The 12,685-nt window shown below is 41.0% G+C and overlaps 2 protein-coding genes across 2 annotated transcripts; one reads left to right on the top strand and one right to left on the bottom strand.

Moving 5' to 3' along the window:
• Nucleotides 6,272-7,495, bottom strand: LOC109237692. Its single transcript, XM_019404027.1, has 2 exons — nt 7,094-7,495; nt 6,272-6,835 (listed from the first exon to the last, which is right to left on the bottom strand). Exons 1-2 carry the CDS (start codon nt 7,493-7,495, stop codon nt 6,272-6,274), a joined length of 966 nt encoding a protein of 321 aa, XP_019259572.1.
• LOC109241516 lies at nt 10,560-12,383 on the top strand. The gene is made up of 2 exons (XM_019408258.1): nt 10,560-10,921; nt 12,195-12,383. The coding sequence occupies exons 1-2, from the start codon at nt 10,598-10,600 to the stop codon at nt 12,204-12,206; spliced, it is 336 nt and encodes a 111-aa protein (XP_019263803.1). The 5' UTR covers nt 10,560-10,597; the 3' UTR covers nt 12,207-12,383.

Genomic DNA, 12,685 nt, shown 5'->3' on the forward strand with positions numbered 1-12,685 from the left:
TGCAAAATGTAAAACTCTTAATTAGAGCATTTTGTTATCTTTTACATTCAAACATTGATAAAGTGCGGCCAAATTAGAGTGTAAATAGTATCTAAATTGCATAATTATCTTCTACTATCAACACCCCACACTTAATCCTTTGCTCGTCCTCGAGCAATCGACTACACTCTATAGAGGCCTAACTTCCCCCGAGCGACTTCCCCAACTCGTCACACCAATAATATTCCTCATTGATCGAGTACATTAGTGTATCATCCACACCTCAAAAGTTGACTCCCTCAAGCCATGCAATATTCCTAACCAGCTTACTTACCCTAACTCGGAGATCCAGACTTACCTCTCCTTCATGAATCAAGTGCCTGCTCACAAGAAAAGAGACTCATTCCACAATCAATAACATGCATACACACTGAGGAACTTCAATATAAACAGAATTCATTCACCCTCAGAAATGACATTCATATGCCACAAAAGATGCACCATAGGCTTGCCCCGTAGTGTACTACTCTACTAATCGAGCTCATTTAGTCAAGGATCAAGTAGGGCTTTATTTGGTTGTAATGTAGGCTGCGGGACGGGTAGGATACATTTAGATATACAAGTGGCTACACCTCCCTAAGCATTTTAATGCATGTATGTTAACATTCAAAACCCCACACTTATGTCAAACCATGACCCCACCTTCACATCACTATATATTAACTCCCTTCTTCGTTAAGCACAATTACATCAAGAGCCACCACTTAGCAAGTAATATTTTTTTTCACAGCAATACAACTATTTTTTTTCCTTTTTTCTTTCTCTTTTTTTTCCAATTCAAGCGGCTCTTACTTTTTCAAAACAGTGCATCTTTCTCCTTATTTCATTAGTTCCACTCAAAATTCAAACCAACCACCCCACACTTTAACTTTTACAAAGTTCATACAATTCAAGTGCTCATGAGAGGTGAAAAGGTTCAAAAAGATGGTTAATTCAAACAAATGGGTAAGGCTTGTAGTGTGGTTGCCAAAGAAACAGGATTACAGGCTCAACGAGGTTAACTACGATATATAACAGATGGGTGGATGAAGTACATATATGGTTCAATAAAGAAATGCCTATATCACTTTCCAGACTAAACAAGATTACTATTTCGCTTTGCAGATACACGGGGCAAGTTCTAGGCATCAAATGTCGTGCATAAAATACAACAAGCCTCACACATATATGGTACATGACTCACTCCAGACTGGGCCATCAAACACTCTAATCTGGGTATTTAGCCAAATTAAGAACATGCAATTTAAGGCATTCTTACAAGAGTCGACAACTGAGCCTAAGCGTCACACTAAAGTACCCGTTATATTCAAGGCATTATGACGTTAAGAGATCCTATTTCTATTTCCGCCCATAGCCCACAAGTTCCTACTAATTAAAAAAAAAAACTAACTACACCCGGTTCAAATGAAACCCTTGGAAAAGAACCATGACTTCAAGAAAAACCAAGAGGGAATTGATACACTCCTACAAAAGAAAATCTTTTTGTGTTTTTTTTCTTCTTCGACTTTAGTCCCTCAAAAAACCCGTCGAATGATATCCATCGTCGGGACAAGTCGAAAATGATTTATGTAAATAAACTACGAAATTCTACATACAACAACCCAACAAAGTATCCCCCACCCCACACTTAAAATGATGGCATGTCCCATGTCATACAAAATAAAATAATGCGAGGTAAAGGAACTTCCCTAGAAAATCAGTCTTGATTGGGAGACAGTGTCGGGGTCGAGATGACACGCCCTCCCCAGCGCACGCAGCCAGCCCATGATTTTCTTCTCCTACTTTGCATTTTGGGTGGCCAAGGCATCAACTCTAGTCCCCAATTCCGTGACAGCCTTGCCATTTCCTGTTCTAAGGCCGTCATCTGCGTACTCTGTCTGACTGCAGATGAACCTTCAATATCGGCTACGTGTTCCCGTGGGGGAGAGGATGGCCCAGCTTGTTCCTGTGGGGTTGAAGAAGGCCCAACTTCCTCCCCCTCTTCATAGCTCTCCTCTGACGCCTCAGAATCATCACTATCAGGTGAATCGGGTGCCATCGTGTCTTTCCCAATGGTCACTTTGGATGCCCAGAACTTTGTTTCTTTCTTCACCTTGCCATCCACAGTGGGGTTCTCTGGCACCCCTACGGCCCGGCACAATCTAGTGACCAGAGATAGGAAGAAGAACCCATACCTCCGCAGTGTTGAATGGATGAACATCTCAGAATAAATAACCTTGGCCACATCAAAATCCTGGCCATTCACGAAGCACCATATCAAAGCAACTCTCGGACCATTTACCTCAGTGGTGTTGTGGGATGGTAGTAGTCGACTATTGATGACGTACAATCAACACTTTCCTTCAAAGGTGAGTGAGGATGAGTGCAACTTCGATCCCGGTATAACCCACACTACCTCTTTGTCTGGGGCACAGATAGTTTGGAAAAACAATTGCCAATTTGTGGGTTCTCGCTTGTAAGTATCATAGTAATCCACATCCCCAGTAAATGCAGGCAAGCGATACACTCTCCTGATGGCTTCTATCGAGGCATTCACCCTCTTTTGTCGCACAGTGCAGATGTGATCCTCATGTTCAGAGCAGTTGGCGTAGAATTCCCTAACAAGCATCAAGTTACCGTCTTCCGGCTCTTCGAAGAAGATGTCTAGCCTGCGCCTAGTCAACTCCCTATACATATTGGGGCATTCAGCCTGGAGGGATCCCCTGTCGATTCCCCTTTTCAGTACAGGCTTTCTAATAGCCTTCCAACCGAAACGGTCTTGGGCTGCTCTAGAGACAAACCTGGTGCGATCAAACTGAGCTAAACTGGCTGGTGCCCGTGCCCGGGACGAGCCTCCATGACCACTTGATGAGGCACCGGTAGTGCGTCTCTTCTTTGATCTCATGGTACCTGAACGGCGCCAGGTCCGCGACCGGGTCCGCGATCAGATCCGCGGCCGCGAATAGGCTCCCGAATTTTTTTTCGTTTTTGCACTTTTGCCTATCTCCTGGATAATTTCGTCACCCCGAGTCTTTCCGCTACGCATACCTTCGTTCCTGCACCTTAGTAGATCGATCAATATTGTCACCATTGAAAAATCAATTACAAAAATAAGAATAAAAAAAATAATGGGTTGCCTCCCAAAAAGCGCCTAATTTAACGTCGCGGCACGACAATTTACAACAAACCATGGGTTGTCTCCCAGGAAGCGCCTGATTTAACATCGCAGCACGACGCAGGCTTTCATTATTACTCTTCACTCATATATTGGGGATCTTCCAAAGATATCACCACTCTATCCCCTTTTTCTACGACCATTCCAAGGTAATGTTTCAACCTTTGCCCATTCACTTTGAACTTATTTGTTCCATCTTCGGATTCAATTTCTACAGCTCCACTTGAGAACACTTGCACCACTCTGAAGGGTCCTAACCATCGGGACTTCAATTTACCCGGAAACAATCTTAGTCTCGAGTTGTATAACAACACTAGATCTCCGGGTTTGAAGTTTCGATCTAGAATATGCTTATCATGCATCATTTTCATCCTTTCTTTGTACAATCTTGCATTCTCAAATGCATGGAACCTGAATTCCCTCAAGTTCATGTAATCCAGTGACTTTACTGGTGCCTGCGGTCTCCGTATCCAAATTCAACTGCCGCAGTGCCCAAAGGGCTTTTGATCGAGCTCTACCGGGAGGTGACATGCTTTTCCAAACACCAACTTGTATGGTGACATACCAATTAGAGTTTTAAATGTTGTGCGGTACGCCCATAATGCATCATCCAACTTCTTCACCCAATCAGTCTTGTCGCATTCACTGTCTTGGTTAGGACACTTTTGATTTCCCAGTTTGACACTTCAACTTGCCCGCTTGACTATGGTTGATAAGGGGTGGTCACCATATGGCAAACTCCATACTTTTCCAATGACCGTGTGAACGCTCTATTGCAAAAATGGGTTCCATCATCGCTGATTATAGCTTGCGGGGTGCCAAAACATGTGAAGATGTTCTTCTTTAGAAAGCCTGTCACACCCTTTACATCATTGGTTGGGAGAGCCCCAGCTTCAACCCATTTGAAAACATAGTCAACTACCACCAGTAAGTATTAGTTACCATACGAGCTAACGAATGGCCCCATAAAGTCAATCCCCCACATGTCAAATACCTCCACCTCTTGAATAGTTGCCATCGACATCTTGTGACGTCGAGATATGTTGCCTGTCCTTCGGCACTGATCACAGCTTTTCACCCAATCATGGGCATCCTTGAACAGGGTTGGCCAATACAAACCCGATTCCAACACCTTAGCCGATGTCCTAATCCCTCCAAAGTGTCCACAATATGGTGAAGCATGGCAAGCCTTCAAAACAGAAGGTTGATCTTTCTCGGGGATACACCTCCGAATCATGTTATCTACACATATTTTAAAAAGTAGAGGTTCATACCAATAATAAAACCGACAAAAGCGAAAGAACTTTTTCTTTTGAATTGAAGAGAGTTCATAAGGTACAATACCGCTTGCTAAATGATTAGCAATATCAGCATACCATGGTGTCTCCTCCATCGTCACTGCTAGTAACTATTCATCCGGGAATGTCTTAATTATATCTTCAACCTCTACCTTCTTTTCAGCTCCTTCCAACCTTGAGAGGTGGTCTGCTACCTGGTTTCGGTCCCTTTTCTGTCACGGATCTCTAGATCGAATTCTTGTAGCAAAAGAACCCGACGGATCAAGCATGGCTTTGACTCCTTCTTTGCTATCAAGCACCTAATTGTTGCATGGTCAGTATAAACAATAACTTTTGAACCAATCAAGTACGACCTGAATTTGTCGAATGCAAAAACTGCAGCCAACATCTCCTTTTCTGTCACGGTGTAATTGAGATGTGCACCACTTAGCGTTCTGCTTGCATAATAAATTGGGTGCATCAGCTTATCCTTTCGTTGCCCCAAGACTGCTTGCGTCGCACATGAGCTCGAACGGTTGCTCCCAGTTGGGTGCTGTCACCAATCTCTTCTTCAGCTCCTCAAATGCTAACATGCAATCATTAGAAAACACATAGGGCTGATCCTTTTCAAGGAGATTGCATAAAGGATTAGCAATCTCAGAGAAATCTTTTATGAATCGCCTGTAGAACCCGGCGTGCCCAAGGAAACTTCTCACTGCCTTGGCCGAAGTGGGTGGTGGAAACTTCTCAATCACGTCAACCTTAGCATGGTCAACCTCTATTCCTTTGCTGGATACTCAATGCCCCAAGCCTATCCCTTCTTGTACCATAAAATGGCACTTCTCCCAATTCACCACTAAATTTGTCTCCACACATCTTTTGAGCACTCTTCTTAAATTGTGAAGACAGTCCTCAAATGAATCCGCCACCATGGAGAAATCATCCATAAATACCTCCATAATGTCTTCAACTATGTCCGTGAAAATGGCTAACATACACCGCTGCATTGCAAAGTCCAAAAGGCATTCTCCGAAAGGCAAAGATGCCACACGGACAGGTGAATGATGTTTTTTCTTTGTCTTCGGGGGCTATTGAGATCTGATTGTACCCCGATTATCCATCCAAGAAACAGAAGTGAGATCGATCAGCCAACCTGTCCAGCATTTTGTTATGAATGGCAAGGGAAAATGGTCCTTCCGGGTGGCTGTGTTCAATTTCTGATAATCCATGCAAATCCGCCATCCCGTGACAGTACGAGTTGAGATCAACTCGTTATTCTCATTTTGTACGACCATCATTCCTCCCTTCTTCGGCACACACTGAACAGGGTTGACCCAATTGCTGTCAGAGATGGGGAAGATGATGCCCGCATCTAACCATTTGATCACTTTCTTCTTCACCACCTCTTTCATATTCGGGTTCAGCCTTCGTTGATGTTCTCTGGATGGTTTGTGCTCTTCTTCCAAGAGAATCTTGTGCATACAAAAAGCTGGGTTGATACCCTTAATGTCTGCCATGGTCCAATCGATAGCAGTCTTAAATTCTTGTAACAACGGTAAGAGTTGCTCTACCTGCACAGCTAGCAAACCGGATGATATAATAATAGGTAAAGTAGAATTAGGCCCTAAGAAAGCGTACCTGAGATGTGCAGGAAGCGGTTTCAGGTCCAACTGTGGTGGCTCCTCTATCGATGGTTTTGCAGGTGTTCTTTCTTCTAAGTGTAGGGGCTCGAACTCGGGTTCCCTTTTCCAGAACCCTTGACCTTCAAGAGCCATGACCCACTCTGCCAACTCCTCACCATCTACATTTCCAGATTCATCAAGCAGGCTTCCAACGGATCCCTGACATTAATAATCCCATCCTCCTCTTGTAGTATTACATCTACGGCCTCCACTAGTGAGCAATTTGCAAATTTGCTGGGTCTCCTCATAGATTGTTGAACATTGAATATTATCTCTTTATTGTTCAACCTCATTTTCAATTCTCCAGTCTCACAATCAATCAATGCTCTCCCAGTGGCTAAAAACGGCCTGCCCAGAATGATTGGTATCTCCTCATCCACTTGACAATCAAGAATGACGAAGTCTGCAGGGAATACAAATTTCCCCACTTGAACAAGCACATCATCAAGAATTCCTATCGGTCTTTTGACTGTACGATTAGCCAATTGCAGCAACATTGAGGTCGGTCTAGCTCTGCCAATGCCCAGTTTTGTATAGATTGCCAAGGGTATCAAGTTTATACTGGCCCCCAAGTCACACAATACTTTTGCAAAATCATAACTCCTAATGGTGCAAGGAATAGTGAAACTACCTGGATCAGACACCTTTTGAGCCATGGGCCTTGTCACTATCGCGTTGCAGGTCTGCGTCAAAGTTACAGTGGACAGGTCCTGGAAGTCAAATTTTCCCGACATCAGGTCCTTCATCATTTTTGCATACCCTGGCATCTCCCTCAAAGCATCCATCAGTGGAATATTCAATTGAATTTGTCTGAGCATTTCCATGAATTTCCTGTATTGATCATCTTTCTTTTGCTTTGCCAACCTCTGAGGGAATGGTGCAGGAATCAACCTCTGCCCACTGCTTTGTGTCTTTTCTTTGCTGAAAGCTTTTTCTACTACCTGTTCTGGGAGTTGTTCACCTTCTTTCTCTTTACCCTTGTCAACCTGTGCTTGCTCGATTACAACCTCGGTGAGCTCTGCTGACTCATCTGTCTCTAATGTAACTGGGGTAGCTGGAGTAGTCGACGTTGTCTCTCTCCTAGATTGAGAAACTTCTTGCTCCCTGTCTAAATCTCTCCCATTCCTGAGACTCACTGCCATGAGCTGATTTGGGTTTTTCTCCTTTGGATTAATGTTTGTGTCTGTAGGCAATGTTCCTTGTGGGCGATTATTCAAGGCCATAGGTAGCTGTCCCAATTGAGTTTCAATGCCTTTAATTGCTGAATCATGTGCAGCTAACTTCTCTTGCATCTTTCCATTTGTCCCAATGAGTTGTTGCAGCATACCCCTGATTTCGATCATATTACTATTCTGCTGTTGATGAGGTGGTTGGTAGGCCAACTATTGCTGGTGCTGCTGATTATAGCCCTGCTGCCTTTGATAAGGCACGACTTGGCCTTGTGGTCGTGCTCCTCATATATTGGGGTTGTGCTGTGGCTGGTTTGGTCTGTACTGCTGGTTTGATGTTGGTCCCCATTGCTGCCCACCTTGCCTCTGATCTCCATAATTATTGACATAATTCATGTCTTCTCTAAAACCCTGAAGGTCATTCTCTCCACTCCACGAACACACATATGACTGGTTTATGCAAGGAGTACATAAGCCTCCATTTGTGGTATCAACAATGTGCACCTGTTTCGTACCCATCTCATCGATTTTTTTTTTGTCAGCAAGCTCATCTAGGCTATGTTTTCTGCATTTGTGTTGTTGGGTCAAAAGCGACAGAATGCAATTGGTGTGAGTGTTGTGTCTCTCGTCATCCAGCCTGAATTTTGAGACATCTTGTCAAGAAGAATCTTACACTCTGTGAAGGTTTTACTCAAGAATGCACCCCCGGCAGAAGTATCTACATTGGCCTTCAGACTGTCAGCCAAACCCATATCGAATCTCTGTCCTAGCATCTGACCCAGAATGCCATGGTGAGGACACTTCACCAACATACCCTTCAACCTCTCCCAGGTCTCTTGCAAAGTCTCAGTCGATTTCTGCCTGAATTGCAATATCTCATCAATTTGCCTCGCAGTTTTGTTGGGTGGATAAAACTTGTTTAAGAACTGCTTGACTAGTTCCTCCCAAGTAGCAATGGAGCTTATTGGGAGCGAATTCAGCCAAGTTTGAGCCTCCCCGGTCAATGAGAATGGGAACACTAATAATTTGATTGCCTCAAGAGTCACATTCGGTTGTCTTTGAGTGACACATATTGATAGAAAGTTCTTCAGATGTTGTTGTTGGTCTTTGATGTATGACCCAGAGAACAGCCCTTTATTCCGGAACAAGTGCAGCATGTTGTTGGTAATCTGGAATGTCTCCGCTTGTATGGGAGGAACCGCAATTGCTGTGGCCAGGTTATCAGCAGTTGGTTGCGCCCAATCATAAAGAGCAGCTTCCGGCACAAAAGCTGCTACCACTTTAACGTTTAGGTCATCTCGATCATTCTTGTTGTTCCCGTTGACGTTGTTTACATCATCCATTTCAATTTCAATTTGTTCGTTTTGTTTTAGTTGTTTGCTGTTCTTGTTAGCCCGGTTCAATGTCCGAAATGCCTTTTCGGGATCTAAGAGTCCTTCAAAGAGCTCACCAGTTCTCAAAGAGCTTCTAGGCATGCACCTGAGTCACAGAAGAGTTCAAACATGAGAATTTCAATGGAAATATTTTTAGCACCAAAGAAAATTGATCTAAACTAGAAATCCTAGCAATTCTTCCAAGTTGCAATAAATAACACCGTTAGTTCCCCGGCAACGGCGCCAAAACTTTGATCACGCCCAACTAGGCCTTATAAAAAGGACTCAGCAGTCACTGCAAATATATAATCCGGTTCAGTCCGGAGTCAAAACCCACAGGGAACTAACCTATTTACTACAACTTTTACCACTGCTAATGATAAGCTCATACAATTTCCGGATGCAAGATTTTTGATGGATAATGAGTACAATTTAGTCAACTAAGGAAAAATAACAATAAAACTAGTAATAATCAAGAATAGAGTTGAATTCAATGGTAAAATGGTCTAGCGTTATTGATTTCCCCAATTGTCAGATTAATTCCTGACACGTTAGCTATAATCTCGCCGTAACACTCTATAAGAAATATGAGTTCTGGGTTACCGCAATTATCTTTCGATCAATTACGATAATTTACTAGAAGCATTCTTTCGAACTACTCTAGCTAACAATTTATGCAACTCAGAATTATCCCACCAAAGCTTCGTTATCTCTAACCCTGCTTTTAAATTCAAGTAATTAATCTATTAACTTACCCGAAAGTGGTGTTGTTCAACAACAATCTAACCAAGTGTTCTGTCTCAAGCAACACAAGATAACTACATACGATTAATTAAGGGCCCTTTCAATTTAATCACAAGACAACAAGTAGTTGAACAATCATAAAATAAAAATGGCTCAATTATATCAAAACAGAGTCAAGACTTCTTCCAACAATTGGTTCCATCAACCCTAGATGACGGGTTTAGCTACTCATACTAAGAGATAAAAATTCACTAAATAAAGTCATACTCAACAATGGAGTTAAAAAGAAGAAGATAAAAACTCTATGAAAAATCTCTGTCTTTTTTCCATGTTATTGCATTCAAATTCTCTCTAAAAACAACTCTCTTTCTCTTTTGGACGAATTAGGCTTCATATAGGTTTAGGTTAGTCGCCCTAGAAATTACATAATTAACCCTGGGTTCTTGGCTCCCGTCAGCCCGTCCGAGGCTGTGGATTGGACCGCGGATCGACCGCGAATTTGACAATTATTCTGTCCGCGGCCGCGGATCTTACCGCGGAGCTAGAACTTGGATCTTCTTTCTCCTTTTTGACCGAGCTATCCTCCGATTGGCCTTCCACGCTCCATATTGACTCCAAAACACTCTTTAACTTTCTCCTAACTCGGAGTGGCTCCTGTAAAATCTAAAACTCTTAATTAGAGCATTTTGTTATCTTTTACATTCAAACATTGATAAAGTGCGGCCAAATTAGAGTGTAAATAGTATCCAAATTGCATAATTATCGTCTACTATCACTAATCTAATACCATATTGAATTATTTGTCCCATCACGACTAATAGGGATTTTTAGATCTTCTACTTAAAGAAATAATTCCACCCCTAGGACCTCTCATTCAAGGTAAATAAACTTTTACCATTTTAACCATCACCTACACATAGCATCGGTAAACATCACTACCAACCTCTCTTCATTGCATAAAGAACAAATGTTCACATTCGGGGAGATATTAAGGACAAAACTAGCCAAGAAAACTGACATTTTACCTTTAAAAATGACTCCAAAACTGATCCTTAAGCAACCCCCTTCAATAGTAAACTTTAGAATTATTTAATTACCCGATTGTGAAAAAGTACCTTAAACAAATAGTAAAACAACCAAGAAGAAGAAGAAAAAAAATATGGAAAGTGAATGTTTTCCAAGAAAACTCCGCTATGATATTAGTATGTCAAAAAGAACAAGAAAATCACCATTGAATATCAAAGAAGAAGCTATCAAAAGTCCCGAGCACCCTCAACAATTGATCAATTCAGTAGAAAACAGAGAAGATGTAATTAGTAATGAAGAGGAAGAAGAGTTAGATGAGAAGAAGAGTTTGAAGCAGCTGATTGAAGGTAGAGGAACTTCTTTAGGACACCATTTTACAGAAGAAGAAAAGCAACTTCAGTTGGTGGTGAAACAGCCAGAAGGAAGTTTGATGAATGGATTGAAATTCAAGCAAATGGTGAGTCGTTATACCAAAGTTTTAAGTCATATGATTAAGCTCAAGAGAAAGAAGCCTGCAGCTTATAGATTGAAAATGCAGGTCCATAATAAGCCTACATCTTGAGTTTTATTAGGTCAAGTTTATATTCCTTGAGCTCTTTTCTATTTGTAAAAAAGAGCCGCTCACCACAACAGAGCATATATATATATATATATGTATGTGTACCTTCTCTACATCAATTTACGCTCTTATTCATACATCTGAATAATTACAAGACAAGCACAGATTTATGATGGATAAATTCATCAACGTTGTATTGCTGTCTGTGTTTTGCTTGAATGTTTTGATGAATATTTGTCGTAATCCAAAGCTGAAACTGTCATTCAACGGGCTTGATTCTACCAACTGAACCATCTTGACGAGGCTATCGTAAGCAACACTCTACAAGTTAAACTCATTTCATAATTATCACATCTCACAAATAAGGCTTAGGCATGCTAAAGCAAACACAAACATCACATAAACACACTTTAAATTAATATCTGAAATACTTAATATATTACTCAACTTAGGACCTGTACATGGAACAAATTATACTCTAGATCTAGTAGTGTCTTTTATTTCTACCCACGGGTGGCTCGACCGTAAGGCCGGTAGAGCAATCGCTTGCGGCCCCAACTTTTTGGGGACCCCATTTTTTCCTCAAAGACGTATTGTGTACGTATTATTAAAAAAAAAGTGTGTACGCTTAAATTAAAAAGAATTTTTGTAGCGAAAGTACAATAACTTTATTGTGAGGATCGTTGTAATAATTAGAGAATGGAATAATTTTTAATAAATTGTTTCCTTACATAGCTAGGGTAGCTATTTTTTTGCCTCATTTATATCCTAACAACTAATACGGGCCCACATTATTATTTTATATTTACCTCTTTCATTCTCTCTTTTACTGTTCTTATTTTCAATATTGAAAAGTCTCTCAATCGGTAACTTACTGCGAGCTACAAGTTGTCTTCTTCAAAATATCAAGCATTACAACAAGCAAATAATATTGAAGCAATACAACAATTTTCGATATCATTATATCAACTTATCTTGCTCTATAGTTTCTTACCCTTTGATTTTTGCTACTATCTATTCTTTCTTGTACTTCGGTTATCTTATTTATCTGTGATAGCTACTGCTCTTTTTTAGACTGCTTTATCATGACTTATTCGCTTTCGTTACTTTCATTTTCATACTGCATTGAATTGATTGTCCTTATCTGACCTTTTTTTTTTTGTCATGCTAGCTTCTCTCTTGAGCCGAGGGTTTTCCGGAAATAACCTATCTACCTTCCAATGTAGATTTAATGTCTGCATACACTCTACCTCCTCAGACCCCAATTTGTGAGTTTCCACTGAGTATGTTGTTGTTGTATATCAACTTATCAAATTCTTGAGCCGGTTTTATTATTCTACCTTTATTTTATACTTTTTCATTGAAAATTTATCTTTGATATTCTTACTTAGGGCCTCTCTCTGAAATATAGCTTTAGACCCCAATCTTGTTGAGACGACCCTGTTCCTACCTTGCACATTAATACTCCTAAAGATTCATTTAGAAATTTACAACTTCAGTGTAACTCCGTTGCTTCATGGAGGTGGGGAAAAAAATGGAAAGTTACAACTTCAACTACTGCAAAAAGTAGCTTCACTTTTTCTCTGAGTAACACTACATCACCATTTAAACTTCAATTTGCATCCGTTAATTGGAGCTTAACACAATGATTCTTTTTATTCA

The sequence above is a fragment of the Nicotiana attenuata genome, chromosome 1 (assembly GCF_001879085.1).
Source record: "Nicotiana attenuata strain UT chromosome 1, NIATTr2, whole genome shotgun sequence".
In the NCBI taxonomy this organism is placed as follows: domain Eukaryota; kingdom Viridiplantae; phylum Streptophyta; class Magnoliopsida; order Solanales; family Solanaceae; genus Nicotiana; species Nicotiana attenuata.

What these genes read in the sequence shown, in the direction of transcription:
- LOC109237692 (XM_019404027.1), bottom strand. Translation starts at nt 7,495, where the DNA reads ATGATCGAAATCAGGGGTATGCTGCAACAACTCATTGGGACAAATGGA. An exon ending in GTGAACAACTCCCAGAACAG is followed by an intron (nt 6,836 to 7,093) that starts GTAGTAGAAAAA and finishes ACTTTGACGCAG; the next exon opens with ACCTGCAACGCGATAGTGAC.
- LOC109241516 (XM_019408258.1), top strand. Translation starts at nt 10,598, where the DNA reads ATGGAAAGTGAATGTTTTCCAAGAAAACTCCGCTATGATATTAGTATG.